The sequence below is a fragment of the Lepidochelys kempii genome, chromosome 1 (genome assembly GCF_965140285.1).
Source record: "Lepidochelys kempii isolate rLepKem1 chromosome 1, rLepKem1.hap1, whole genome shotgun sequence".
In the NCBI taxonomy this organism is placed as follows: domain Eukaryota; kingdom Metazoa; phylum Chordata; order Testudines; family Cheloniidae; genus Lepidochelys; species Lepidochelys kempii.
In genome coordinates, this window is record NC_136380.1 from 328,296,698 (window position 1) to 328,321,154 (window position 24,457).

The 24,457-nt window shown below is 41.1% G+C and overlaps 1 protein-coding gene across 2 annotated transcripts in view; it reads left to right on the forward strand.

The window, feature by feature from the left end:
- RELN (reelin) overlaps positions 1-24,457 on the forward strand; it is a 456,663-nt gene that overhangs the window by 357,354 nt on the left and 74,852 nt on the right. For both annotated transcript variants that reach the window (XM_073328520.2, XM_073328521.2), the window contains exons 28-36: positions 1,772-2,007; positions 5,971-6,128; positions 7,031-7,238; positions 11,358-11,434; positions 14,944-15,102; positions 16,203-16,391; positions 16,624-16,897; positions 18,087-18,227; positions 18,327-18,504. In XM_073328520.2, the coding sequence (XP_073184621.1) occupies positions 1,772-2,007; positions 5,971-6,128; positions 7,031-7,238; positions 11,358-11,434; positions 14,944-15,102; positions 16,203-16,391; positions 16,624-16,897; positions 18,087-18,227; positions 18,327-18,504 (1,620 nt within the window). The remainder of the gene's footprint in view (positions 1-1,771; positions 2,008-5,970; positions 6,129-7,030; positions 7,239-11,357; positions 11,435-14,943; positions 15,103-16,202; positions 16,392-16,623; positions 16,898-18,086; positions 18,228-18,326; positions 18,505-24,457) is intronic.

Below are 24,457 nucleotides of genomic sequence, written 5' to 3' on the forward strand. Positions count from 1 at the left end.
CAACATTTCACAGACATTTTTTCTTGCAATGAATAATTTAACTAGCTATAGCTGGGAACGCCTCTTCTTGAGAACTACTTTGTTGCGAAAGGTCCTTCTGTTCCATCTTTGGCATGTTCTAGAGGTCTCCCACCCTCCACCTATTATTTTGGAAGGAGAGGTGAGGTTCATACAACACCTTCCTTCCTGTCCCTGACTGACCTCCGGAATGAAACTCCTCTCCATTAGTTCCCCAACATCCCCATTGCCATTGTATTGCACAGGCTTTACAGAGGAAGTACTTTATAAAACAGGGAGTGTTCTTTGTAACTGAGGTGCCTGGAGAACTTGTGGCATTTCCATTGTCAATACCAGTATAGGGGATAATTTTGCCTAGTAAACCCAAGCACAGTCACATTTATCATAATTTGTCATAAATGTTTTGGCATTGTCATGTAGAATTTCTATAGGTCAATAATGAAAGCTAATATGAGTTTTTCCAATATTACACTTGTAATAATTTGAAAACTGAAAGTGGTAGTTGAAATTTGTCTAATGCACGTTCTTATTTCACATGAACTGGTGGCGCTGTTTCAGTTTAATCAAGCTGCTTATATATTGAGGACTGATCCTACACCTCTTGCTCACATACATAATCCATCTGGAATCAATGGACTAGACTGTGGCATGTGGCTGTATCCCTGAGCATTGGGTGGTATTTGGACCGTTTGGAAGGATTGTGTCTCAGGGGACGCAAATCCTGCTGGTGCTTCCAGAAGTGCAAGTGGAATGTGCAGGCTGCATTAACCTACAGTATATTCTCCTCTCTGTGGCCAGCTATGCAGAGAGATTATGACTATCCTAGCCTCTTGCATAGGGTAAGGAAGGTTTCTTGCACCTTTCCCACCTATCCACTTGCACAAGGGTCATGGACAATCAGGCCTGAGATGATTCATGTGAATAAAGGATCCAGAATAGGGCCTTTTATGAAGAAGAAGAAGGATACAGTGACTTTCAGTGTGCATTCTTTTCTATTCTGTAAAGGTTCTTATACCAACTCTTGCAATTTGATTGCAAATCTCATGATATTTGGTGGTGTTCTTTCAATTCCATCAACTGGAGTCATGAATTTATGTAAAAATATTATGATTTTTAAACCAATCTCATAATTTTTTGGAGCCCGATGCGTGATTTTTGAATGTTTGGGATTGGTAATATTGTTGTACTGCCTTCGTCATCATAGATATGTAATATGTACTCTTCAGCCTGACTCAGTGCTACAACTTGTTTAAGGACTTCTAAGAACCTATGCTTTCATTTATAAGAGAGAGGAATAGAACACAAGCAACAGAATACTAGTCCAATAATACTTGCTGTCTGTGTCCTTTATTGCAGAAATACAAATACAGTGTTATACCGAATATGTATTATGTGCATAAAATCCACTTTCAAGCATCACATTTTATGTGCCCAGCAACCTCAACAAAGATGCAGCAAAGATTTTTATTGAGGAATGCCTCATGTATGAAATAGATCCCAAAACATACCGGTCTCTGATTGTCTTTAAATTTGTTAGTCTCTAAGGTGCCACAAGTACTCCTGTTCTTTTTGCGGATACAGACTAACACAGCTGCTACTCTGAAACCTGATTGTCTTTGGGTTTCTATATTTGATAGGAACTCTGCCTCACAAATTTTAAAATTACAGATTAGGTGCAGTTGATAATCAAAAACAAAACTGCAGGTCACTACACCTCATCAACTCTACTCTGCTTTTATCATATTTCTTACAGCTGAACATCGGTTGCACTAATCAGTACAGTAGTTCTGCTCCAGTTCTCCTTCAATATTCCCATGATGCTGGCCTGTTCTGGTCACTTGTGAAAGACGGCTGTTATCCTGCATCTCCTGGAATCAAAGGATGTGAAGGAAATTCCCGAGAGCTGAGTGAGCCATCCATGTATTACACAGGAGACTTTGAGGAGTGGACAAGAATTACTATTATCATTCCAAGATCTCTTGCAGCCAGGTACTGTAGGTCTTTAATTCTGTGAAATATATTATGCAGTAGAACCTCAGAGTTATGAACACCTCGGGAATGGAGGTTGTTCGTAACTGTGAACAAAATGTTATGGTTGTTCTTTCAACCCAACATTGACTTAATACAGCTTTGAAACTTTACTATGCAGAAGAAAAATGCTGCTTTTAACCATCTTAAGGTAAATGAAACGAGCACAGAAACAGTTTTCTTACCTTGTCAAATCTTTTTTTAAAACTTTTCCTTTTAGTAGTTTACATTTAACGCAGTACTGTACAGTATTCGCTTTTTTGGTTGTTGTTTTTTTTTAGTCTCTGCTGCCTGATTGCATACTTCCTGTTCCAAATGAGGTGTGTGGTTGATTGGTCAATTGTAACTCTGGTGTTCGTAACTCTGAGGTTCTACTGTACATGTGAATTTGACTTCTGTACTTTGAGCCAATACTAGTAAGATTTAGCATACTACCAAACCAAACCACGTGATCCAGAAAGAATATATTAATTTCTCATACAAAACAGGGCAAAGCTTTTCATTTTAAAGGTGTCAGAACAGTCTATAAAATTAAATTACAAGGCAACAGGCAACGATAATAAAAAACACATTTTAATTTGACATAAATCTCTTCATCATAGTGCTACCTTTCTTAACGCTTATCAATTAGGTCAGAAACACCAGCAAGAGCGTGATAGGTCACATGAATCAAATAAGGTGTCTCAACAGGATTAGCTTTGCAAACAGTTGCTACTGGATGAAGAAAAAAACAGAAGGGTATTTGAGCTGCTATGTCATGCACCATGTCATCGGATAATAGTGAGCATTATAAAGACTCCTCTGTGGAGTAGTGCCAAGCAGTCAAATTGTATTCACAGCCAGAAAACCCCAAAACAAAAGAGGTAACTTTATCAGATGGCTTTAAGTCTAAGTTATAGTCCATTGCAAATGCAGGTGAAAATCAGCTCTCTTAGATTTTTCAGTAGCTCCCATCAGTCACACTACCCACATATAAACTTGATGAGTGATCTATATAAATGAGAAAACCTCAAAGGTTTAGAAAGATTCTAACAAGCCGAAAAAGTGAGAGCCTTGTCTGAATCCTACTTGACCTTATTTGAATTTTCTCATTTCCATTTCCAGCCTTTTCACATCCTCAGATAAAAACTCTGAAGTCTGGCATACCCCTATTTTTCCACATAGAAATATCTCTCCTGCTTCTCTCGAAACCTACCATGCAATTATACACCTGTCTGTCCATATACCACCCACCAACTGAGATCGCCTGCTCTCTTGTCTAACTCTCTCTCAGTGCAGCCATGCTATTGCTATCTGCAGTTTTCTGCCCTGTCAGACTGTCAGTCGCTCCTTATGCTTCTCCCACTGCAAAGATTTACCGTACATGGCATGTTGTGTAGCAGAGGGAGTCTGTGTCTTTACTGTGAGGAGTCGAATTATCAGTGTACCGTAACAAGTTTTTTCAGTAATTAGCCAATAAAAGCAGATGCCAAGTCACACAAATCTGACACTAGCTGTTTTGATTTACTCAAAACAAGCAGTACAGAATCAATAGCAGCAATCTGTTTGGCATTATGTTCAGTAGCATGATCAGGGGAAAAAACAGCACAACTGAAAGAAAAAAGTTACCACCAGTATCATAAATTCAGCAGATTAACATTACAGATGGGACAGTATTATGTGGCTCCTAACGTGTCAACATTGCATTGGTTATGTACCAATTGGGAGTTCCTTCTGGGGTTATTTCTGGAATATGCTGTGTGGTTAGTTGGTGGAATGTGATGGAGAGCTGACAATTAACTTAAAATATGCCTGTTGTTCCTCAAGAGGTCATGGATAATAGAAAAAAAACAATAGATACATTAGAAAGGGTAAAAAGGATGGTCATGTTGCTAATGCACTGAAGTAGGAATCAAGAGATCTTGATTCAGTTCCTAGCTCTGCCAAAGACTTCCTGTGTGACCTTGGGTAAATCAGTTAACCTCTGATCCCTGTGGACATTACTCACAGCTTACCTATCCTTTCCAAGCCAGCTTCCAGTCCTATAGGTGAGTCAGGAACTTGGAATGGTTCACATCATGAGCACATTTTGGATGTTAGAACTAGCTGGGGCCAGCATCAGACAGGAGACAAATCAATCTGGAAACCTTCCTGATCCTTTAACTAGCAACTGTAAAACCACTGACAAGGCAAATTCCCAGATGTCATCCTCCTACAAATTGATCATTATTATAAGCATTAAAAGAAGATTTCTTTTTCTATATAGACACCTTTTTCATTGACGAATTTCTTGAGTAATGGGCCAGACCCTGGGCTGGTGTAAATTAGTATAGGTCCACTGAAGTTAATGGAAGTGTGCCAATTTACACTGGTTGAGGATCTGGCCCACTGTTTCTAAAGAATAGTTTTTTGGCCATAATATGATCCAGGACTAAGACACTTACTGTTCTGTTTCTTGCTTACAGACAGCCCCCCAACCTGAAGCAAATACTCACCAGCAACCACACACCACACAACAGAACCACTAACCCAAGAACCTGTCCTTGCAACAAAGCCCGTTGCCAACTATGTCCACATATCTATTCAGGGGACACCATCATAGGGCCTAATCACATCAGCCACACTATCAGAGGCTCGTTCACCTGCACATCTACCAATGTGATATATGCCAGCATGTGCCAGCAATGCCCCTCTGCCATGTACATTGGTCAAACTGGACAGTCTCTACGTAAAAGAATAAATGGACACAAATCAGACGTCAAGAATTATAACATTCATAAACCAGTTGGAGAACACTTCAATCTCTTTGGTCACTCGATTACAGACCTAAAAGTTGCAATTCTTCAACAAAAAAAACTTCAGAAACAGATTCCAACGAGAGACTGCTGAATTGGAAATAATTTGCAAATTGGATACAATTAATTTAGGCTTGAATAGAGACTGGGAGTGGATGAGTCATTACACAAAGTAAAACTATTTCTCCATGTTTATTCCCGCTCCCCCCGCCCCGCCCTGCCCCCCTCCCACCCCCCACCCCCCCCCCCCCCCGTTCCTCAGACGTTCTTGTCAACTACTGAAAATGGCCCACCTTGATTATCACTACAAAAGGTTCCCCCCCTCCCCCAATCTCCTGCTGGTAATAGCTCACCTTAAGTGATCACTCTCGTTACAGTGTGTATGGTAACACCCATTGTTTCATGTTCTCTATGTATATAAATCTCCACACTGTATTTTCCACTGAATGCATCCGATGAAGTGAGCTGTAGCTCATGAAAGCTTATGCTCAAATAAATTGGTTCGTCTCTAAGGTGCCACAAGTACTCCTTTTCTTTTTGCGAATACAGACTAACATGGCTGCTACTCTGAAAAGTACTGTAAGATACTTTACCTACAATTATTAGCTAATTCTTGTAATGTCTGAACCTTCATTATTTTAAGCTTTTTGTACATAAATACTCTATACCATCAGTTACATTCTGCATCCTTGTCAATACTAGATTCTTTTATTAAGTACTGTAACAAATGGGTTTCAGGAATTTCAAAACTTAACTACCTGCTCAGCAGTGACTACGTGACTAAAGCTATTTGCAGAGCTAAAAGGAGACAAATCACAAAGACAGCATCTATTCAGTTCACTCCTGCTGACTGATAAGCCACATCAGGCACAGCGCACCACATTGGGCGCTGTGCTGCCAGAGAAATAAAGGAGGTCACAATACATAGAAGAAACTGTCTGGAAGGAAAATCCATAAGGAAATTTCACAAAAATATAAGGATGTAAAGAAAATGGTCAGTGTTTTCCAAGCACACATTTGTATCTCATTTATAAAGGCTATTCTAGCAAAGCTTCTTTTAATTTTCAGCATGAAATAGTAGCTGAAATATAAAAGGGATATTAAAGCAATCAGCAGTAATGCTGTGCCTTTGCTTATCATTTCTTCACAGTAAGACTAGATTCCGCTGGATCCAGGAGAGCAGTTCTCACAAGAATGTGCCCCCTTTTGGCTTAGATGGGGTTTACATCTCAGAGCCTTGTCCCAATTACTGCAGTGGTCATGGGGACTGTGTCTCTGGAGTCTGTTTCTGTGACTTGGGCTATACAGGTAAGGCTACATTATTTATATGTGACTGCTATAAGCATGTTTGTGATGAACTAATGTTTAAAACGTATCATCTCATTATTTTTCTCTGCTATAGAGAGAAAACATGATGTCATAAATTTCACAAGTCTGGAGTGAAAATCTTTTTTTTTTTTTTTTTTTTATTCTGTAAAAGCACATTTCATGAGCTAGTAAATCCAACACTGCCAAAATGGAACATTACCAGAGCACATACACTAGTGATGTTTTCTGACCATTACGACCTTTGAATGTTGCCATCCATATAAATGGGGAGAGAGAGAGAAAAGAGAACACTGGAGAAAATATTATAAACTAAAAAGTCTGCTTTGAATTTTTTTGGCCAATCTTCAAAAGAATTCCTTCTGTTTTCAGTCCCCTGGCCTTGAGATGGCATGTGACAAGGAATGAACATATGCAATAACAGACCTTCTGTGGAAAATTCTGTTCACTTGTGGTTTCAAGTGTTTTTATAAAGAAAAAATACCTGAGATTGACACAACCAGTTGCATATACAACTTTTCTGAACCTCTACAACAGCAAAGCAATAAACTAACATGTTTTACACTTAAACAGAAGCAGTAGGATAACACCTTTTCTGTTTGCAAAAACTGTGTTTGAGCAGCGTAAAATGTTGCAACATTCACCAGATAAGTTAAACATCCTGCTACTCTGAGAAGGGAGGTTAGGGGAGGGAGGCTTATTCTGACTAGAAAGGGTGTTTGTAAAGAGGATTAAATGGAGGTGCAATCGTTTCATCAGGAAGCTGTCTCATAAGAGTCTAATATGTGGAAGTAATAATACCGTTTGCCAGTTTACTGCATCTGACCTTTGCTGTTCAGCACTGTTTCAACAGAGCATCTCCTGTATGTTTTTTTCTTCTGAAGCCGCACATGGAACCTGTGTGTCTAATGTACCTAATCACAGTGAGATGTTCGACAGGTTTGAGAGGAAGCTGAGCCCTCTCTGGTACAAGATAACTGGAGGTCAGGTTGGAACAGGCTGTGGAACACTCAGTGATGGGAAATCTCTTTACTTCGATGGGCCCGGCAAAAGGGAAGCAAGAACTGTCCCTCTGGACACCACAAATATCAGGTCAATAGTAAATACTGCTTCTCAGAAAATGTATGTATATTAATATGGTGTCCCCTGGATAGTTCCAGCAATAAAGCGAGAGACAGTATAAACCTTTCTTGTTTTTACTGCAACGAGTACATTATTAAGGAGCATCTTAGAGAGGAAAAATGCAGCATGCTCCAGCAGAAATTACTCTTTTTGAAAACTCTTGGCAACATCCTTCCCTTACTTGACAAAAACGCAGAAGGGGAAAAGTTAAGGGAATGGCAGCCTAGAAAATGGGATCCATTCACCGCTCTGGAAGGATGACTTAGCAGCAGTTTCTAGATGGAACAGGCAGGAGGCATGGCCTTGAAATTGTACAAAACCAGAGAATACATAAAGAATCTATGCCTCAAAAGTGCAGAAAGCCTCCTTCTTTACATGCTGTCCTGAACCCTCTACATCCTGACAGCATGGCCACGGAGCCCTTGTCTGCCCGCCTGCTGCTGTACACTGCCTCCATCTATAAAGGGTGCAGATACTGGAGTGGGAGTTAATTCTGTAGGGTCAGGAATAAGTAATGCAACAATTTGCCCCATTATTTATGGGTGATTTCTATGGGATCATACTACCTAGAGTGGGCATTCTCTAACACCACTATTTTTCAGCCCATTCACTCCCCGAAGGACCCTACATATTGTAATGTGTATGCTGGGGCGTCAGCGAGATTGCTGGCATCTTGGAGGGGGGCAGCATGCAGCGTGACAACAGCTGCCTTTTGTGTATGTTCCACTCATGTCTGGCTGGTATTTGTGTGCATTTGCTACTCTGTGAACTATGTGACAGAGGAGAGCACCTAGTTCTGTGTCCTGAAGGGTCATATCAGATTTTTGCAGTTAATAACATAGAGCATAATGTCTGAAGTAAACATATCATAGTAAAACTTACATGCAAATTGCGCTTATAATTACTTCTCCTGCCACACAGAAAACCTATTGTAAAGCCAAGAGAGTTTCTTCACATTAGTACTAAGCCATTTTTAATTCCAGATGTTCCCATGGGTAGCTTTATGGTTTTACAGAGTTTGAAACTGTTTAATTTTTTTTAACGTTTCAAACTTTACAGAGTTGGAGTTGAAGCTCCTTCTTGACCCTTTTAAACTATTATCATTCCTGGTTTGTATGAGACAGCTGTTGTGCAAGCATCTCAAAATTGCCCCAGTAATTTTAATTGTCTGTAGTGACACCTACTGGTAAAACTAGTCAGGAGCCCTATTCTCAAAACATGGCCCACTATAGCAGGGACACTGTTTCAGCGGCAGTATTTACATCCGTTAGGCTGCCAATATGATACCTGGATGCTATTTTATCACTGATTAGTCACTGCCTCCTGCTCTTAATCTTTTTCCCCTGTGGCTTCCTTCACTATCAGCTCAGCAAATGTAGTCACACTTGGGGCCTGCCTGGCAGCTGCAGAAGCTAGATAAAAACTGTGGAATATATTTTTTTCCAAGTGGTGACATCTGGCTCTTTGGTTGATTTGGCTCCCATCTGTGTTGCAGACTCTATTGTTAATGGCTGTTGAATAGTCTCAGAGACTTGTTTTGGGCCAAACTCTTAAAGGTTGGTTGGGCAGGCTAGTCCTCCTGCACAACATTTTCATCTTCCTAGTCTGTCTTCATGAGAAATTACTAGTCATAAAAAAATAGAACTGTAATTTTTTTCAAATCTGTCACCAGCTAGTGTTTAACTACAGACATATACAGGCCTGGTTTTGGCTTTCAGAACCAAGGCATGGGGCAGAGGGTCTACACTGGTTCACTTCTGGGGATATGGGATTAGATCCAGAATAAGACTCAGATGGACATGACCTTGCTAATCTCATCCTAGTTCCTGTAGACATACAGTACATAACAAACACAACACACAGTTTGAGACAAATGACCATGAATACTGTGATTTAGAGAAGCCAAGAAACAGGGGTCTAGGATTATGGTGATATTCATGCACAATTGTACAAGTGAAATTTGTGCAGCACCTGCACTGCACTATGCTTGGCTATAGTCCTACTCCTTGATTCTGAGTTCACTGATAGCTGTGCAAATCGGGTGTACCTCCCATGAAGGGAATGGAGTTACACTGGTATGAAACCAACATGAGTGGAGGATCAAGCCCTTGGTCTTTCACTTTCATAAGCCACAAATTCACCAACTAAAATAAGTATATTTAAGATAACAAAGTAAAATGTTTAAATAAGTTATGTGAGTGCTTTTCAAAAGGCCTTTCATAAGCTCCCGCACAAGCTAAGTAGTCATGGGGGGAGAGGCAAAGTATTGTCAAGGATCAAAACTGGCTAGGAGGCAGAAAGCAAATAATAGGATTAAAAAGTCCATTTTCATCATGGCAAAAGGTTAGCAGTAGGGAACCTCATGGTTTTTTACTATGTCCCATTGTTGCTTAATATAGTTATTAATGGTCTGGAAAAGGGAGCAGGGGAAGAATGAGTAGTGAGGTAACAACATTTGCAGATGACGCAAAGTTATTTAGATTGGTCATGGCCAGAGAGGTCTGTGAAGAACTTCAGAGACCTAAACAAGCTATGCAAATGGGAAACATGACACCAAATGGAATCTAATACTGATAACTGTAAAACAAAGCACTTTGGAGGGAAAAAGTTAAACTGCTCTTTGACCATACAGGGTTCAAATCAACTGTATAAACTCAAGAAAGGGACCTGGACATCAGTGTAGACAGCTCAGTGAAAACCTCTGCTCAATATGTAATTGCAGTCAGAAATGCTAACAAAATGGTAGGGTGAATAAGAAATGGAATGGAGAATAATACTGAAAATATTATAATGCCATCTTATACCTCAGTGGTGTGGCTTCACCTGGAATACTGTGTGCAGAACTGGTCACCTCATCTCAAAAAGAATATTGCAGAATTAGAGGGGGTGCAAAGAAGAGTGATGAGAATGATCAAGGGCATGGAAAAACTCTAATAGGAAGAGAGATTGAAAAGATTGGGATTGTTTACTTTAGAAAGGAGACAATTAAAGTGAGACATGATAAAAGTATTTAAAATAATGTATGGTCTAGGGAAAGTAGATTGGGAACTTCTGTTTTCCCTGCCTCATAATATTCAATTAAATGACAAGGTGGGAAATTCAAAATTGATCAAAGGAAATATTTTTTCATAAAACATATAATTAACCTGCAGAACATATTGCCACAGGAAGTCATTGAGGCCAAACGCTTAAGATTCAAAAAGGGACTGGACATTTATATGGATATCAGGAATATCCAGAGTTATCATAAATAATAACAAAAACTTTAGAAGGGATGTTAACTTCATACTTCAGGGTTTAAGCCAATCTCTAACTATTAGAGATCAAGATCAGAGCTAATGTGTGGAGCAGATTTTCCCACAACTGTCACCAGATTCTTACACATTCATCCGAAGCCTCAGGGACTAGTTACCATCAGGGAAAGGATACTGGAGTAGATGGACCTTGGCTCTGAACTAGTATGGCAATTCCTATGTTCCAATCTACGCATAAACACTGCACTAGGATTACTAGGATTTTAACTTTATTGCTAAAATTTCAAAAATAATAATAAATGTGTCCTTGTCTTTCTCCCATATCATTCCCACAAGAGCTGTAAAATCGCCACAAATGCAGTAGTATAAACCCATCCTTCAAGAAAGCCCAGTATTATGCTGTTAGACAGTAGTTTCACAAGGATAGAAATCCAGGTGGTTTTATTGCCACACTAATGAAACCACATTAAACTTCTTCAAAATTATTTTTTTAATTCTACCAAAGTTTTTTTTTAATGTTAGTGAATAGATATATTTCATTGTATGAACAATGCATTTGTTCAGCATAGTATCAGCTGTCCACACAAACATTGTGTCCTCTATAGACCCCATACTACTCCTTACTTGGGAAAAACTTCTATGGACCTAATAGGTTGTTGATTTTGGTGGAAACTTTACCTAAATTAAGAAGCGCTGAATAGTGACCTAAATAAAAAATCCTCATGAGTTAGGGAAAATAGAGTTGTTTATACTGCATTTGTGCTTTGACATTTCAACAAAAAAACTAACAGTATTATATTTCTCTTGTAAGAACACTTTTTAATTTTTTTAACAGACTAATTCAGTTTTATTTACAAATTGGAAGCAAAACAGCTGGTACTCTCTGCAACAAACCAAGAGCCAGGAATGAAGGTAATGTCCCTTTTCATTTGAAACCAGCTTTTAGCCGTGTTTTTGTTCATTGGACCTATTTTACAAAATTAATAAGATCATTACATAGTTAATACAAATCAACTAACTGTCCCCCTTTTATGAAGGGTACAGAAGTCATTTTTAAATAGAAGACAAGCAATCTACTCCTAATTATTGTTCCACATTTTGAACTCCTATTTACCTCCAAGCCACACAAACCTGATGTTAACCTTATTTATTATATGTTATTCGCCTCATGAATGCAGAATTATGAAACTGAATCTGAAGAAAATATTATTTAGGCCAAAGAAATTAATCTTTCCCATCTGCTTATTTTTCTCATGTCCCTAGGTTGTTTTTTCGGGGGTGGAGGGAGGAAGGGTCCGAAATTTGAGCTTTGTAAGAATGAGGGAGTTACTCAGGGGGCAGATCCTCAGCTGATATAAACTGATGTAGTTCCATGGGAGATACTAGATGTGTGACAATTTATGCCAGCTAAATCTGGCCCTATATAGTATAATTTTTATTGTGTAAGGGCAGCTGGGAACATTATGTAATTATTTTATTGGCATTACATGCAAATGAACTCAGCTTCCCATGGAAATGTAAGATACAGTGGTAATCAGAGGTGTTTTTTAAAGCTAGCTTGTCCTGCATTATTATGGCCCTGTTCTGCCAGTTGAACTGGGTATGAAGCAGGGGGAGTAATGACTGCTGTGTTATGGGCATGCTGTTTAAAAAATAACATTGAAAGTGAATCAAAATTAATTGTTTGTGTATTTCTGAATGCTTTCTAATTTTCCTCCCAGAGTGTAACAACAGGACCACTACATGATTTGTCAGTTACAGCAGTTTGAAAATTATGTCTAGGCTATGCATATGACTACGTACTGATTCCAAGTATAATTGTGTATGGGCTCAAGTAATATGTACTGTAGGAAACCTCTGCGTGGTTCTTTGCTCAGTACAAGGGCTAACCTCAATTCAAATCAGCACCATGGGGACACTGCCTGACAGGACAGGTACAGAAACAAATAACATTGTTTCTGCAGCATTCAAAAAACTTAATGTACAGAAGATCTTACTCCCCATGTGATTAGCATCCCACAGACAGTTCTCAGGCTTAGTATAATACTGGCAGTTTAAATGTAAATCTCTCTAAATCCTTGAACAAAGTTCTTAAACCAATAAAAATAAAGATTCTGGCATAGTCAAGGTGACGTCTTAATTTTCATAGTTGGTTTTAAAATCAGATATATACAATTTTCATTTAGGCAGAAAACCAATAATGAAAGAGATGAAGAAGGATGGTCCGGTGGTCAGGGCACTGGGTTAGGCTGTGGGAGACCCACGTTCAAGTCTCAGTTCCATGAACTTCCACTGTGACCTTGGGCAAGTCACTTAACTTCTCTGTGCGTCAATTCCCTATCATTAAAATGGGCTAATAATGCTACCTCACAGGGATGTTGTAAAGATAAATTCAGGCTAAGATTTAGTAACAGGTAATTTTGGTAAAAGTCATGGACAGGTCACGGGCAATAAATAAAAATTCATGGCCTGTGACCTGTCCATGACTTTTACCAAAAATACCCCTAACTAAATCTCTACTTCTGGGGCCCCACTGCTCCAGGAGGCCTCTGCTCCAGGGGTTGACTGCCTCCAGCCGCTGCTCCCTGGGAACCTCTCTTCAGACAGCCTCCGGGCGCCCCTGAAGCCACTGCTGTAGCCAGCCCAGGACTGGTGCTGCTCGGGCAGTCCCCAGGGCACCCCCAGGACTTGCTGATTGGGCGCTCCCTGGACCCAGCCACACCGGCCACTGCTCAGGCAATCCCCAGAGCCAGCTGCACAGGGCTGCACAGTGAGGTTGACCCTGGGGCAGCCCCCAAGGCTGCTGCTCAGGCGCTCCCCAGGGCTGCCCAAGGAGCAGCCAGTGTGGACTGCCCGAGCAGTTGGCCCCAGGGCCGGTCCAGCAATGACTGGTGTGGCTGGCTCTGGGGCAGCCCCCGAGACCCTTGCTCGGGTGTTCCTCGGCACTGCCCCCAGGACCGCTGCTCGAGGAGTCCGTGGAACCAGCTGCCTGGGGCCTCCCAAGCAGTGGCTGGTGCAGCTGGCACCGGGACCGCCTGAGCAGCTGGCCCAGGGTTGCTCCAGCAGTGGCCAATGTGGCTAGCCATGGGGCACCCAAGCAGCTGGCTCTGGAGTCAGCTGCACCATCTGCTGTGGAAGTTATGGAGGTCACGGAAAGTCATGGAATCCGTGACTTCTGCTACCTCAGTGAGAGAATCGCAGCCTTAAGATAAATGCATTAGAGATTGTGAATCACTCTGTGATCTAATGATAAGAAAGTTACATTATTATCATATAAATATTCTTAAAAAACTGTGACCTCAGTTGGAAGTCAAGCTAAAAGTGTTTGTTAACACTGGGGCTTGAGTCGGATCTCATTTACACTGTAAAATGTATTCAGCTAAGCAGTTAAAGAGGGTGAGAAAATTAAAATAAAATAGGAATATGGAGGGAGGGCCTGATTCTCCCTTTATGTACACTGGTCTAAATCAAGAGTAAATCCATTGGATTAAATGGAATTTCCCCAGTTTAAATTGAGGGTAAGTGAAAGAAGAAGCAAGACAAGGAAGTTCATTACGTTCTACACAGGAGAGCCTCTTTCTCCTCTCACTGCAGTTTGATACCATTGACGTCAGTGGATTTCCTGATTTATACCAGTATAAATGAGATCAGAATCAAGGCCAGAGTCTCTTTTCATATATTACACTCACAGGGTTTGATTCTCCTCGCACTTACAACGGTGTAAGTCAAAAGTAAATCCATTGACCTTGATGGAGTTGCAGTGGTGCAAAACTGCTTTGAGAGGAGAATCAAACCCAGAGTATCTTAGTGATGTTTCTTTCATTCTCCTACATGATGGGCAGTGCCAATGAATGACTTCTGTCCCCCACAGCTCTACTGTGTTCTAATATCTACCATACTAAATCTAAGATAATGGAGATAATGTAACTTTTAAGGATGTAGTATATATAGTAAGGTGAAATCACAGTCAGGAGCCATCTTCAGAAAGGGCTGGGTTCACAGCCTGCAAAAACACAGCCTCTTAGTGAGCCGAACAAGCCACAAGGATTCATTATATGAAATAGATATTAAATGTATTAAAAGATGGTGAGTCAAATTCTTCCCACAGTTTCAGTGGTGCAATCTCTCTAGCTTCAATGGGGCTGCACCTGTATAACCAAAGGGAGAATCTGGCCCTGTCAGGTTACTGCTAATCCAAGCAACATATGACAACCAGTAATCCTGACAACAGTAATAACATCCTGCCAACAAAGGGCTCTCTTCACAAAAAAGTATGTGCTACATGAAAAAAACAAACCATTTGCCCATATCATGTAGCGTACATTAAACTGATATTAGGATTTGGCTGAATAAGGACTGAAGGATTGGCCTTAGTTTTTCTGTGTCATTTAAATCCATGATTTTGTTCATTTTTAATACAGGGCTTGTAGTTCAATACACAAATAACAACGGAATAACCTGGCATTTGCTGCGAGAGCTGGATTACATGTCTTACTTAGAACCACAGATTGTTTCAATAGATCTACCCCGTGAAGCTAAAACGTCTGCAACTGCTTTCCGATGGTGGCAACCCCAACATGGTAAGCAATGCTTTACTAAAAATGTAATAAGCAGCTTTCCAATAAAACAAACATCCAGCCTTCCAGTGCTTGGAAATAAGGTTAAGGGCTATGGACATTTTATTTTAGGAAAAACAAAACTAAAAATGTATTATGCCTACACAGCTATCACAGGATAGTTTTGGCTCTTGGCCTATTCATAGCTTACTGCTAAACAAGGCTTTTCTCAGTCATAATATTATTGTTGTTTTTGTTATTATTGTTATTGTCTATATAGCACCCTAAATGTGCATGGTGCTTTACAGAGAAAATAACTACACAGTTCCTGCACCAAACTGTTCACACTCTAAGTTTAAACCAAACTTTATGATTGATAACAGACATGAGGGAATGAGAAAAGGAAGGCAGCCCAAGTAAGCTTATATGGTTACTTAGATGTGCTCTTTATCATCTTGATGTATGTTTTGCGTACAATTTATAAGCTGAAGCTAGTTGTCATTTTTCCCTCCCTCTCCTCCTGCTTCTCAGTCAATAGCATTAAAGGGGGGGTACAGTAGGAGGACATCCAGTATGCGAGTGCAGAGGGAAATGGATTGATGGGATTGTTGGGCTGACTCAGGCAAGAAGACGAGAACAGAGATGAGGTAGGGAGAAGGTGAGGAAAAATGCCATGAAGATCGTCTGCACCAGTGGTTTTCAACCTTTTCCTTACCACAACTCCCTTTTCCAGACCAGGACCCCCATCTTATCTAGTCAGGACCCCCTTCCCATTTAGCAATAGAAAGGGCAGGTTGAGAAACCCAATCTGCATAACAGAGGCTCAGGGAGTACTTCATTTAAAAATAGGAAAATATCATGATGGCACTAGTATTCCAGCTTGAAAAATAAAGGTGGGGAAATGTCTGTGTTCCTCAGAAATAGAGCCACCAACAGGTGGTGGATTATGCCTTGAGTAACTAGTCAAGTATGGTTAACAAGAAGATTTTAATTGATTGAACTCTATTGTCACAAGAAGGTGGTATTGGAATTGTGAAACAATTTAACTAGTCTGCATGCATAGTACAGACACGATTAAATATCTTACTGGGGCTCCACTAAACTTCCTGTCTTTCCGTTTGTAGGGAAACTTTCAGCACAGTGGGCCTTGGATGATGTCCTTATAGGAATGAATGACAGCTCTCAGACTGGGTTTCAAGATAAATTTGATGGATCTGTGGATTTACAAGCAAGTTGGTACCGGATCCAAGGGGGTCAAGTAGATATTGACTGTCTCTCTATGGATACAGCTCTGATGTTCAGTGAAGATACTGGTATGTATCACCAAAGAAAGGTCTGAATGGGCCTATTTTTTAGGCTACAGGTAGCTTAGGTCTTTATAGGATCCATTTAAAAAATGGGGGATATCTGTATAATAGTTTATTGATTAAAGGAAAAATGCTTTCAGGCTATACAGTTGAAAATGCTGAGCCCAAGGAAAAAGCAAACATTACATAATACTAAAACATTACATAATAGGAAAATATTTTTGTTCTCTTTTCTTAGGAAAACCTCGTTATGCTGAGACTTGGGATTTCCATGTGTCAGCCTCCACTTTCCTGCAGTTTGAGCTGAGCATGGGTTGCAGTAAGCCATTCAGCGATTCCCATGGCATTCACTTGCAGTATTCCTTAAACAATGGGAGAGACTGGCACCTGGTGACTGAAGAGTGTGTTCCTCCAAGCATAGGTTGTCAGCATTATACTGAGAGTTCAATTTACAGATCAGAAAGATTCCAGAACTGGAAGCGAATTACTGTCTACCTTCCACTTGCAACCATGTGAGAATTGTTGTGTTGGCTATATATCAAAATACAAGCTTTTCTGAACAAATCTGAACAAATATGCCTCAGCTTGGGAATTTTCTGAATACTTCTTAATAATTAAATATGAAATGTGCCAGAAAATAAATACATCATCCCTATAAACTGCACTTAAAAATATTTCAGCAGATGTAATATGGGCTGCAAGAGTCTGTGAGAGAATCAAATTTAGCTGAGTGAATTCTTGAGCCTTGCCTATGACCTAACCATAACAAGGGCTGTAAATCTACGATGGGGTTTCAAAGATGCACCAAATGAAGTGTCAGAAATTAATGCACTCACACATTTCAGAAGAAAAACACCTTAAAATAAAGGCATTTTGCCATGTGCACAGATAGGTGCAAAGTATCAGAGGGGTAGCCATGTTAGTCTGTATCCACAAAAACAATGAGGAGTCCAGTGCCATCTTAAAGACTAACAGATTTATTAGGGCATAAGCTTTCGTGGGTAAAAAACCCACTTCTTCAGATGCATGGAGTGAAAATTATAGAAACAGGCATAAATATATATTGGCACATGAAGAGAAGGGAGTTACCTTACAAGTGGAGAACCAATGCTGAACTACAATTCATTTGCAAACTTAACACCGTCAATTTGGGCTTGAATAGGGACTGGGAGTGGATGGCTCACTACAAAAGCAATTTTCCCTCTCTTGGTATTGATGCCTCCTCATGAATTATTGGGAGTGTACCACATACACCCTGACTAAATTGGCCTTCAACAGATAAACTGCTAGCTGCATTGAAAAGTTATTTGTGTGTGCAACAAGCTATTGAATACTAATGTATTTAATGCTTCTTGATCAACTTCATTGTGTTAAACAGTGCACACATCTGAACCATAAATCTAAGCAATGAATTCAGCATCATACATGTCCCATTGCAAAGTCCTATGTGTACAGTATTGAAAAGTGAAGACTCAGAGAGTTAGATATTGAAGAGAAATAGACACAATAATCCTAAAATCCTCAATCAGTTTTCACTTAGGCTATAGTCCTGTTAGAGTCAGTTAGAATTTTGCCTGAGAAAGACTTCAGGATAGGGTTCAGTTTCAGCTGGAATACATTTAAGATATTTCTACTTTCTTTCCCAAATGCAGACAAGAATGTTGTTTTTCAAACTGAGTTATGTTTGTTCTGTTTTGCTAGCACTCCCAGAACACGTTTCAGATGGATTCAATATGATTACGCTCCTGGAGCAGATTCTTGGGCTATTGATAATGTAGTCTTGGCTACAGGATGTCCCTGGATGTGCTCTGGCCATGGAATCTGTGACTCAGGTCACTGTGTGTAAGTAGACAAACCTAACATTATGTGCTGTTTTCAAAGTAATGTTGTATTTTTATTACCAGAGATAGATAATCCCTTTTTCCACCATTATGTTGTCAGGTGTGACAGAGGCTTTGGAGGTCCGTACTGTGTCCCTGTTGCTCCTCTGCCTTCTGTTCTGAAAGATGACTTCAATGGTAACTTGCATCCTGATCTTTGGCCTGAAGTCTACGGTGCTGAGAGGGGAAACCTGAACAGTGACACAATCAAATCTGGAACCACTCTCATTTTTAAAGAGGTTAGATATTATTTAAATTCAAATATTTAATAAAATATCAATACGCTTAATAATAGCAAGTATATTTCCTTTCTTTGTTTCCTGCAAATGATTATTTTAATAATTTTAGACAAGAGGTTATTTTTCACCTTTGATACTATTTTCTGGCCTGAGGTATAGTCACTATGTTCAGCACAGTTACTTTTTTGAACATTTAACATATTATTTTTCCAATTATTGCTTTAGCTTCTGCTGTCATTTCTAACAAAGCTGAAAGATCAAAATAAAACTCCACGATTGAGATTTTTCCAAGCCAGTTATGGGGTTTGGGCACACAGCTCCCATAATTGGCTTGGAAAAATTAATGGGACTTGTGTCTAAATCCCCTACTAGTTTTGTAAATCCCATTGCTAATTTTATAAATCTCAGCCTACATGTTTATTTTTGCAAATTTTGTATGATGTAGATTGTTTAGCATTATTTCATATTTAATTATGTGTTTAATGTGTATTCTTAAATTTCATTTTTATGAAGATAGATAGATAGATTAGATAGATAGATAGATAGAGTAAAAAATCAAATATGTAAGACAAAATAGAGCTTACTTTCCAAACCTTGCACTTCCTTTATAACCTTAAGATATGTCTTTGTTCACACAAGCACTCTAGTTTTGAGCTAACATGCAAGCCATTTTCAGTTAGAGTGCAAATCCACAGCTATGTTGTCACACCATTAGTTCAGTGCTTCTCAAAAATAAAGTGTAAATATTAATTTAGCTGTAATCAATGAAATCTTTAAAAATATTATTTGCACAACTTCTATTCCATTCCGCAAAAAGAAAAGGAATACTTGTGGCACGTTAGAGACTAACAAATTTATTTGAGCATAAGCTTTCGTGCTCATGCAGAGGCTGGGTTTGCCAAATCCCTGCCGAATTAGCAGTGGTTCTGCCCCCAGATCCACACACAGGGCCATCCACTTAGGGCTTGTCCACATGAACAATTAGTTCACAGCAAGCTGGGGTGTGAATCTACCTCAAAATAACCTGCCGCGGACTAACTGTCCAGGTGGATCCTCCTGACATACATTAACAGTACATTAATGTGCTTTGATCTAGTCCCGTTTTAAAAGGATTATGTAACAATATTTACCTCCTTTGTAAAGCACTTTGGGATCTAAATTAAAGCTTAATGGTGGTGACAATGTTGTTGTTGTTAATATGCCAGTATTCCCACAAAGTCCAGCAAATAGTCAGAGCTGAGTATTATAGAAGTTGAACAGAAAGACCTAAAAAAGAATATGGATTCAAATTAGAACAGATGCAGAGAAAGGCTACCAGGATGATCAGGGGAATGGAGAGCCTATATTATGAGTGGAGGTAAAAGAGCTTGGATTGTTTAAGCTTTCAAATCATTGCTGAGCATGGATATGACTCCTCTCTATAAATACATCACGGAGGTATTAGGGTCTTTAGGTGGAGAAGAGCTATTTAAACTAAAGTACAATTTTGGCAGAAGAACAAATGGTTGTAAAATGGCCATGAATAAATTTAGGCTGAAAATTAGAAGAACCACCAGAGGAATGAGGTTCTGGAACAGCGTTCTAGTAGAAGTAGTGAGGGCAAGTAACCTAAAATAGAGCTTAATAAATTTATGAATCTGATTATATGATGGGTTTGCCTGCAATAGGAGACTGGATTCGATGACCAAAGAGGTTCTTTCCAGACCTGTGTCCTATGGCTTCAAGGATGTAACAATCTGATTGTATTGTACGCCCTATCAGCAGTACAAGCATCCTTTAGCAAAACTGGACAATGTGATTAAAAATTCAATTGCTTGCTTTTTGATTTCTGCAGCCATCTGTCACCCACAGTTCTGGACATCTGGGCTGCTCTCCTCTCTCTGCAGCTCACAGAGGAAGAGTTTTGGTGCTCCATGGTCTGGCCATACTCCCTCTGTTGCTGCTTGGTGACAGACTCTGTACCTCTGCAGCAGCAGGCAGTGATGGTCCTTTTGCTTTCGCTCTTCCTCCTCCTATTTTAACTTTTCTGCATAGTTTTTTGGGCAGTGGGGGGCAGCACTCTTCCACCTTGACATTCCCTCTCCTCCCTGGGTCTGTTAACCTTTTGGGGGTTTAACCCTCCCTGAGCCTCCCCTGCAGCATCTCCCTGCTAGCTCCTCTGCCCCTTCCAGACATGGCAGAGCAGCCAAGAAAGCACCAGGTCAAATCCAAGTGGTGCTCTACATGAGGCAGCTTTGCCAGACTCAGCAGACGGTGAGCTGTGCTCAGGCTTCACACAGCCTTTTGTCCCTAACTCTGTTAGATCCTGAGTTGGACAGGCAAGCAGGGTCCCCTACCCACAGAGGCAGCTGCGACTCCAAATGGGAAAAATGGACTGGGAACCCCAGTGCAGAGCAGGGAGAGGCTCCAAAAGCAAGGAGGACCCTTGACTCACGGGATAAGTCCCAGGGGACCCCTGCAGAACAAAGAGGGGAGGCTTGCAGAGCCAGAAATCCCCCCGCCCCGCAAGTCTTAAAATGGGTCCTGAGTGCCCTGGGGAAAGAAGCAGGGTTTGTAATCAGCTTTCCAGCAAGGAGGACTCTGACAATGAGTTCCCCCTCCCCGTCCCAGAGGAAATGAGGCAGACCTCTCAAGAGGGCTCTAGGTCGTAAGGAAGGCAAGCCACAAAAGGTATCACCAAAGGCACAGCAGAGCTCCTACACTCCCAAAGCACACTAAAAAGGTTAAAAAAAACTAAAAAAGCTAAAAAAAGGGAAAGAAAATGAACAAAAAACCCCAGAAGATAAGAATCTTCTGCCTCCTCTTTCTCCTCCTCCTTCCCCTCCCCCACTGAGGAAGGTGAGCTGTCTGGCTGTGAAACCTGAGCCTACTCTTGAGGGTAAACCGCAGAGTAAATTTCTCCTCTCAAAATCCTCCCCTGAGGATGCAATAGCCCTTCACTTCTCCTTCAAGGGAGTGATGAGGGATTAATGGAATAAGCCTGATAAGGACAAGCGTGTTAACAAGAGCAACCTCAGGCTCTATAACATTCAAGAACCAAAGGACTCTATTGCTGAGATACCAACGGTGACATGCTGTAGCTTCCCTCCCCAGGAATATGTTTATTCCTTAAAAGGGGGAGATCGATCCTAAGGAACCCACAGATAGAAGGACAAAGGCCACTCTCAAAAAAGGGCTTTGAAACCTCTTCTGTCACCCTTTGAACATCCCTGGCAGCTACGTGCTTTGAAAGAGCATCTCCTTCCTGGCTGGAAGATCTCAAAGCCCTTAAAGACATAGATCACCCTGACTTTGGCTCCACTTTAAAGAAATTCTCCCTAACAACAATGTTTGTAGCTGACGTCTCAATGGATGCAATGAGGTCCTCAGCCCAAGCTATGGCTTCCAGCTCAGTAGCCAGGCACCCACTATGGCTCCAGTCTTGGAAGGTGGATACTCACTGTAAGCAGGTTCTATGCTCAGCCAAGCTTACAAAATCCCTCCTTTTTGGAGAAAAGTTGGTTACGGTGATGGCTGACAGTGCAGCAGATCCAAACTGTCTCTCCTTTCTCCACTAAGTGCCCTCAGGAGGTGATACAAACCAGCCTTTACAGTCAGAGGTGCTTCTTTCACTCCTCATCCTCACAGAGGATCACCAAAGGGACAATGGGTTCCCCAGTGGAAAACAGTGGATTTGAAGTCTGGGGCAGGTGGCAGAAGTCCAAATGGAGCTCTAATCCCCTCGTAAAATCCACTTTATGACAAAGATCCCATAGGCCTCCATCCAGAGTTGAAGTTAGGGAGCAGGATTTTCCATTTCCTAGAGGAATGGGTTGCATCAACTACAGACAGTACATCAGGGAAATAGTCAGCCAGGATACTCCCATGACCTGTGGGCTCCACCCCTTCCATTCTTCCTCCAGTCACTCAACTCCCATGACCCCAGAAAACACAATCTGATCCAGAACAAAATATCTTATCTTCTGGATATGGGCATGAAAGAGAGAAGAAAGAAGAAGAAAGGTTATGTGGGTTCTGCTCCATCATCTTCATTGTACAGAAATACGTGTATCAGAGCCATTCTTAACCTCAAAAGGATCAACAAGTGCATGAAGAAAATGAAGGTTTGGATGTAGACCGTGGCCTATACAATTTCATTCCTGTCCCAGGGGGAGTTCTTGATTTCAGTAGTTCTAGTGGACACATATCCATATCCTTCTCAGACAGTGCCACTGCAAACGTCTGAGGTTCGCCTACAGCAGGAAACATTAGCAGTACCAAACATTCCCATTTAGCCTGTCCTCAGCCCCCAGAGTTGTTACAAAGATGGTGGTGGTGATAATAGCCAGGCTCAGAACTGACCAGTAACCCTGTCGGGATGACATCATGATCAGAGCTCCATCACAGTCAGCAGCGCACAGGGCCACATCTTGGACTTTGAATCTCCTTCCAGAGCATGGCTTCAGCATCAGTGCCAAGAAAAGTTCCCTGGTTCCATCCAGGAATTTATTTCCTTGCTCCAGAGCCACAGGAGGCCCACCCTAGTACTATGCCTCCAACTCCAAGGACTTCTGTGTCCTGGATAGGAATCACTTCATGGGCACAGTCACACATCAGATGTCTTCAAGCCTTCATTCTGAAGGTGTGAGACCACGCCCTGTAACACATCAGAGATCAAGGACAGGTTCTGATGGTGTTCAACTCCTTATATTGGTGGTCAGCCCAAGACAATGTCTGCAAAGGCATGCCCATCTCCCTTCCAGATCCTTAGTCCTCACAATCAACGCTCACTTGGAGACCCAAACAGCTCAGGTCCTGTGGAGCCAGGAGGAAAAGGCTCACCAGATAAACCATCTAGAGCTGAAAGTAGTCAAGTTAGCTCTGCAAAGGTTCCAGCCTACCCTGAAGGGGATCAATGCCCTGTTTCAATCAGACAGTACGACTATGGTTGGATATTTAAACAACCCTGAATTCAGCATTATACGCAGAAGCAATGGAAATAATGAGTTGGGCAGAACAGTGCCTCCTTTCCCTGAGAGCGAGTCACATCAAAGGGGACCTGAACTAACAGGCAGACTGGCTCAGCAGGCGCAGGGTCAAAAACTCTGAGTGGTGCCTGAATCAGGATGTTTTCGATCTCATCGTTCAGACTGTCAACCTCTCTCCAACCAACCTGTTCTCTGATTGTACAAACACAAGGAGGCCAAAATACTTCACAATGGAGGCAGACCTCAGGTCCATGAGGACAGATGCTTTATTGTACAGGTGACTGCAGGGCCTACTCTATGTATTTCCACCCTTTCAGCTGCTGGGGAAGGTGGTCCAGAAAATAAAAAGAGAACAGGCAAGGGTAAATATTGATAACTCCTCACTGACCGACAAGACCTTTGGTCTCAGACCTAATAGAGCCCCCACTCCAGCTTCCATGGAGACCAGACATCCTCTCACAAGGTCCTCTTCTTCATCCAGACCCAAATGGACTTCAACCGCCTTCCCATTGAAAGGGAAGCTCTAGAAAGTCTTGATCTATCTCCCAGAGTTATTAAGACATTGCTTTCGCCTAGGAGAGCACTAAAAGCATACTCCTTTCTCTGGCCCAGATTCAACAACTGGTGCCAAGAGCACAGTGCAAATCCCAGAAATCCAGGAATTCCAACCATTCTGGACTTCCTCCAAGGAAGCATAGACCAAGGCCTTCAGCCCAGTACCATTGTTTGTCAGGTATCTGTTTTATTAGTGTGCTATTCACAGGGTCCTCGAGCTCCCTGGCAGACAATCCACAGCTAGCCAGATGCCTTCAAGCAGTTTGATTAGCCAGACCAGTTGTCAGGCCGCTCTTCCGAAAATGGGACCTTCCTGTAGTTTTGTGGTCCATGCCTTCAAGCCTCTAACTTCAGTATTGGCCTTTTATTTATCCATTAAGACTTGTTTCTTAGTAGCTGTCAGTTCCTCCAGGAAAGTATCAGAACTCGCA